The following is a 6,821-nucleotide window of genomic DNA, read 5'->3' as shown; positions in this document are numbered from 1 at the left end:
GCATGGAATTTCCAGTTGGCCATGAACTGAGAAGCTCTTTAGTTTAACAAATTTCTTACTAAAGCTAGAATTTGTGCTGCTTCAAAGTTCAAATAGAACATCAATATTAAATCTCAATATTATGCTACTTCAAGAAAATTAATTTTCTAGAAGTGTTAACATAAAATTAAAATTTGCGTCATTTCGGGAGCATCAATATAGATCTAAATATTATGCTTTTTCGAGAGAATTCATACGAAAACTAAAAATAAAATATTTATTAATTTTACATCGATAAAATATTTATTAACTAACAGAAAAAAATTTATGTTTAGAAATGCGAACGAAATTTAGATTGACAAAAAAGATTAAAAAATATTTATTTAGAAATGCGAACGAAATTTACATATCAAACCGCTGGCATTATGTTTGATACATGTGAGAATCTTATATTTTAATCCGAGTAACCAACAATAAAATTTAATAAATTTTCTGAAATTTTTGTTAACATAAACACATCAATAAAATTTCAACATATTTATTTTAGTTTTAACAATGATTTATAAGTTTGTCAATTTAAATTTAAATTTGCATTTCAAATTAATTTTACCTATGATTTTGTCAATTTAAATTAGGTTTTTTAATTCCAATTCCAAAAATAAAAACCTTGCAATCCACGTGACATCATGTCTGCTGTTGTAATAAACAGATCAAATCGCTTGCAAGCTACTCAAAGATCAGGTTAGGAAAAAGATCGTTCGAGATCTTCTGTTAATCTTATCGAGCTGAGCTCGAGCTCAACAATTTTATCGAACCGAACTTGAGGATATTCGGTTTGTGAGCTCGCGAGCCACGTAAACGAGCCGTGCTAGCTCTCTCAGCTCATTTGTTGATTTAACAAATAAAAATTTAGTATTAGTCTGCTTAACGAGCTCGAAAACAAACCCATTTAACGAGTTAAGTTTGAGTCAGATTCAATAAACATGATATATGAGCTATTAATGAACTGAGCTCAAGTTATCCGCGAGCTTAGCAATTTCAAAATGAGTCGAATTCGAACCCAATGATAAAAGCTCGAATCGAGCTCGAGCTTATATATACCTCAAACAAGCTAATTTCAACATTCAGATTGGCTCGTTTACAATGTTGGTCGCAAAAAATCATACAACAAAATTCCCAAAAAATTATACATTTCTTTAAAAATTTGTATAAAGCAAAAATATGGACCAGTAGTCATTTATGAGCTACAGACTATTCCATTTTAAGTATGTTTATCCTGAAACTGCCTTTAAGTGCTTTTCTCTAGCTTCTAACTAATACTTTTTTCTCACCTAACCTTTGAGCTACAGACCTTGCTGCTTCGCCCCTCTGCAGTATTTCATTCCTGAAGCTTTCAAACTGGATAGAGACTTGCATATTTTTCTTCTTCCCAATAAACTGAATAATCAATTACTTTTTATAGGCATATTACCGATCAAATATAGGCAGATTATTTGGTCGAGTACCAACAAGTTTTGAGTACTTGAAAGAGCTTACTAATTTAGATTTGAGTTTTAATGAGCTTAGTGGTGAGCTTTCTTCATTTGGAGACATTCTAGCTAGAACCAAAAGAAAGACTAACTGGAGATTCAAATGTCAAACCTGCTAAAGTAAAGGCAGCTTTCGACGAACACAAGCTCTCGGGACTTGATACTTGGACCTCGGGAAGCTTACCACCCCTTGAGATTTGGTCCTTCGTTTGGAACTACTCTTTTCCTTTTTTCCACTTTGGAATTCCTTGTTGCTTTCCCCTTTGACCTGTGCCAAACTCTACTTTTGTTGTTGCCTGATAGAATGAATGCTCTTATCTTTCGTTGCCAGTTGACTTTCTCTCAAGTGACAGGGACGGACTGGAGAACACTTCACAAAATGCGCTTTTGACAGCGAGTGAGATCTTTGAAATTCAATCAGAATAGCACTGGATGAGTGAGAAATATGATTCTTCTCTGAATTGCGTGGATCACAAAATGAATCTATGATTTCATGTACACTCTATGATTTCGAGAAAACCAAATCAATTATAGCCCGACGATGCCTCCAACTCAAGATTTTTATTCATAGAATTGGCCAACAAATGGATATTCATCCATTTATCAGATGTGTCTTCTTTAGTGAATGAAAGACTCCTTTCATAGGTAGCAAGAATAGCAAAATGAGGGTCAATGAACGTTGTGGGTGAGGTATTAATTCGCGAAAATGCCTCGTTTTGGTCATGTAAAATGAATATGCAAAGCATAATCCTAATAATCGTGTGATTCAGATACAAGACGAAATGAGCAGATAAAAGATCGGGATAGTGGGACAACCGTTTCAAGATCAGATGATCCACTAGGCATGTTGGAACTACCTCTCCAGGTCTCCTCTAACGGTAAGACAATTAAGATTCTTGAATGTTGAGAAAATTTCGCAACCAAATTAGGGCTTAGTGCCTCAACATTTAATCAAAAGGATGGAATATACAACTATTTAATCACCACGCATTAATAATCAGCACTTTCTTGCTGACAAACCAAAGACAATCTCAATATTGGTCTCATTAAGAGATGGGTATTGAAAACCATATTCTATAATTAGCATCTTTAGTTTTTATCTAATCAAGCCTTCTCAGTAGATACTCAACCTGGACTTGCTTTGTTAGCGGCATGATCCAATTATCATATAGCTCAGCAACTAAACATGGATTTATCTTGTAAACAGGGTTGGTGGCATCTTCGCCTCCATCAACAGTCAACTCTTGTCCGAACCTTCTGGTTTTTTGTTCTACCCTTCTTTTCACAGCCTCTTCCACTGCAGGATGCGTCAGCAAATCCATCAATTGGGCTCGATCCTACAATACAAAGTGAACCAATATCATCAATTTTAACGATGCATGGATATTCTTTATGTTTAATTTTATTGTCAACTAACTTGTGCTCTAATGGCAGACTTGTAAGCATCTTGGGAGGTTCGAAATTTCGCTTCTGCTACAAACTTGCCATAATGAATTCTCTTTGAAAGAGCCTGCAAATAGTGTTTATTAATAAAAAGAAAGAAACACCATCCAACATTAAATCTTTCAACATTGATATGCCACCAAGCATATGTGCAGATTTAACTAGTTTCACATAAAATGGAATTTAAGGGTCAATTGGTATCCAACATTAAACTTAAAGTGACTGCCAGTCTAGATATCGACCGACAGAACTCTAATTTTTGGGAAAAAAACTCGTAAGTGGTTTTTGAAATGCAAGCAAAAGTAAATGAAAAATATTCAAACTTTGACCATTAAACACAATTCCCCCAAGAAAATGGACTGAAAATGTAATAAAAGAGGCCGATTCTCGAATTTATTTTTTTGTGCTAGCTGGTTCGAACGGCCATGTTAGAAGCATGTCATCTACATATATTTGGGGATTTGATTTTAGGTCGTTATCTCCTACAGACTTGACAAATTGCATACCTGCAGGCAAATTATGTCACAAGTCGCTGCCGATCCATAATTACCATCATCACCTTCTTTAACCAATCTTGGGAGAAAACTTCTGAAGTACATCTCCCATATTTGGACATTAATGTTGATTGCATCGGCTGCTGGTTGTAAAACCTGTAACGTTAAGAGAAATATCTTTTCAATATCTGATGCAGAAGAGGTGGAGGCAAGAAAGAAAAGCCCCTCGTAATTGGTCCACGAATTCAAAAGATGAACTTCATGTCAATCAACTCCTAGAAAAGACGCAAGATTCTATAGCTTACCTTTGGATACTCCAACGGCGGTAATATTGGCTCTGGTAGATCATCGGGAAAGAAAGGGTGTTCATCAGGGCTCTTGTATCTTCCAACCTATATCAAAATATGTTCAGAAACTACACAAATTTTTACGGGTGAAAGGTTAAAAAAAGATCCAATATACCTTTGCATGAAGTTTTTCAGTTTCTCGGACAATATACTCGACTAGAGAACCCTGGAACCCATCCAAGGAACCATTGGAATCATATGTCTCTGCGTTGTAACAGAATTGAGCTCTCTCAACAAGACTGAATATGATGCTATCCTCTTGCTGGATTAAGGAGTTTCTGATACCTTCGAGCGTATAGCTCTGAGTCTCATCTACCCTGGTTTTTGCTGCCAATCTGAAAGGAAATGAAACTGGGCCTCTAAGCAGGTTCGATTGAATAGGACTTGAATGCGCACAGGAGAGTGAAATCTATCACAATCATCGAAAGGAACCAAAGCATATGTTTAACAAAGAAAGTACATAAAGGTCCTTCAACATTCAAAACATGATGATCAATTGTTCAAATCCATCACTTCATCTGATTAACAAAACCAGCCAACTAAAACATATCATTTCTGGAAAAATGGGAAAAATTGCAACAAATACAAAGTCATGAACAATATCATCAACCGAGTGTAAATCCTTATTTTGGAGCCTATATTAAACTGTATAAAGCACCAATTATCATAACTCCTGGGAAAATAACAAGCTTTTCTACACAAATTGCAAATTTGAATAGCTATCCTCCCTAAACCGCAAATAAATAAACAAATTCAACAAGTGAAACTGGCACTGAAAGCGAAATGGCAATATACATTAAATGAATATCTAACCAAGAAAAACAAATTATTGCATAAGCAGGTAAAACTCTGGCAACACAATCATGGAAATGGCGTTAAAAAAAAGAAAAAAAAGAAAAGGGAATTCGTTTGGTACCCAACCGGGGCCGCAGAAACTTGTATTGCCAGAATGCCACGCTTCTGAAGTCCGGAATTGGGTACTCGAAAGTTGCAATTTTTGCGCCATGCTCGAGGGGCGAACAGAGTGTCGGGCAATGAAACCTTCGAATTGACGGTCCTCAAGAGCTTCACCTCCATTTTTCAAGGAAAACGAAGACGATATTCAGGGGAACTCTGTGCCGAACAATTATTTTAAAGGCAAAGAAACAATGATGAGGAGGAGTAGATTTTCGGTAAAACAAACAATGAAAACGGAAGTCTTTGGAGACCCCAAGAGATATCAGTGCTTGGGTGGCAGAGGTGGGTGTGGGTGAGTAGGTGAGATGTGATGAGAGTCTTCGTTAGGTGGAAATTTACCCAACCAAACATCAAATTCATGTGCCAATGGCAATGCTTTCAGATTTCCAATGCTTTGTGGAAAAGATTTCACCTTCGTCTCGTGTATTTCATTTACTTTTGAAATGATTGATGTTCAGCGTGATACTTTAGCGTACACGCAACGTGTGTCATTAGATAGAGAGAGAGATTCAATCAACGACGGAGAATTTTACTTTAATTATGATAAAAATTTGTGTAAGACGATTTCACGAGTCGTATTTTATTAGACGTGTATCTTATTTGGGTCATCTATGAAAAGTTATTACTTTTATGCTAATATTATTACTTTTTATTGTGAATATAGGTATGATTGATTCATCTCATAGATAAAGATTCATGAGACCGTCTCATAAAAAACCTACTCAAAATTAACTAATTCTTCGTAGTTGAGTGTAATATCGAATGTTGTATGGGTTCATTAATATTGTCCATCCAGAGACAGAGTGTTGTTGTTTTTTTTTTTTTTTTAAACGATATAATTTCATAATTTCAGTTCTCAGATTTAGAAAAAAAAATTAAAAATGACAAAAATTTATGTGAGACGGTATAACCGGTAGTATTTTGTGAGACGGATCTCTTATTTGGGTCATCCATGAAAAAGTATTACTTTTTATGCTAAAGATATTACTTTTTATTGCAAATATCGGTAGGGATTGACCTGTCTCACAGATAAAGATTCTTGAGATCGTCTCACAAGAGACATACTCATTTAAAATTGAGCTTGTTATACTCACGTATATATAACTTTGAAGATAATAAAGATACGTGTGTGTCTATGTATAAGTAATAATTTACTTTTGGATTGATAGATTTGAAAATTGTGTTTTGTTTTTTGATTTGATTGAATTGACGATATTTAATTCAAATTGAGATGAGTTTTATATCAATTAAGTAATTTTAATAACAATCATGATGGATTTAAAATATATTCAAAATTAATATAATTTGAAATCACTATTCAAATCAGTTCCTAAATTAAGTTCATTTATTCCAAATCAAATCATAATCTAAGTTTTTTCGACACAAAACGCTCACAGCTGCATTCAGCGACACTAATTTTTTGGTGACGAGTACATGTATAATGGTAATGGACTTGTTGCCGCTTGTAAGTCCATGTTAATGGGTTGAGTTGAAAATTATTGGGCTTGTCGGCCCAATATGGTTTGCCGAAAATTACTCATTGATGTTACATTATTTTTATTATTTTATTTATTACATTACATGTTGTCAATATCCAATAATGATAATCGGATAAGCTAGTTACACTGAATTTTCTCAATCTATTTTATTTGACTAATATGATTTACAAATTATCGCGTTAATTTAGATATTTACTTTGTGTATACCGAATGATTACGACTGAGAGTTCTCACTTGATTGAAAAACTTATCAATCAATCAATATATTGGGATATATGACACCAAATTAACAAATTCATAATCCCAATATTTTGAAAATCTCTTGTAAATTCTCTAACTTTAACTAAAAAATATATAAGCATGTAAAGGAGTGAGTAATAAAATGAATTATAAATAATCTTTTCGTAATAGTCATTGGTATATCATAAATGCATTTGTGTGTCAAATGACTATTTATTAAGAACGATTGTCGCCACTATAAAGAACCCATTGTGGTGGTTTTTTTAACATAATGTATATTCATACATAATTTGTGTAACATTTTCTTGGTGAAAATCTCATAACCTCTCTTTT

The 6,821-nt window shown here is 34.1% G+C and overlaps 1 protein-coding gene across 4 annotated transcripts; it reads right to left on the bottom strand.

Annotated features, from left to right (window-relative positions):
* Positions 1-1,408: 1,408 nt before the first annotated feature.
* Positions 1,409-5,155, bottom strand: LOC142549778 (chorismate mutase 1, chloroplastic-like). 4 transcript variants are annotated; one of them, XM_075658909.1, is made up of 6 exons: positions 4,709-5,151; positions 3,908-4,201; positions 3,751-3,837; positions 3,458-3,601; positions 2,926-3,018; positions 1,409-2,845 (listed from the first exon to the last, which is right to left on the bottom strand). In XM_075658909.1, the coding sequence occupies exons 1-6, from the start codon at positions 4,796-4,798 to the stop codon at positions 2,609-2,611; spliced, it is 945 nt and encodes a 314-aa protein (XP_075515024.1). In that variant the 5' UTR covers positions 4,799-5,151; the 3' UTR covers positions 1,409-2,608. The 4 variants fall into 4 exon arrangements, with proteins under 4 accessions (XP_075515024.1, XP_075515023.1, XP_075515025.1 ...); XM_075658908.1 differs by having other exon boundaries at positions 3,908-4,175; XM_075658910.1 differs by having other exon boundaries at positions 3,908-4,127; positions 4,709-5,147.
* Between the last annotated feature and the right edge of the window lie 1,666 nt (positions 5,156-6,821).

This window comes from Primulina tabacum, chromosome 6 (assembly GCF_025594145.1).
Source record: "Primulina tabacum isolate GXHZ01 chromosome 6, ASM2559414v2, whole genome shotgun sequence".
NCBI lineage: Eukaryota > Viridiplantae > Streptophyta > Magnoliopsida > Lamiales > Gesneriaceae > Primulina > Primulina tabacum.
Note: the sequence above shows the minus strand (reverse complement) of the source record. Positions and strands in the feature narration are given on the sequence as shown.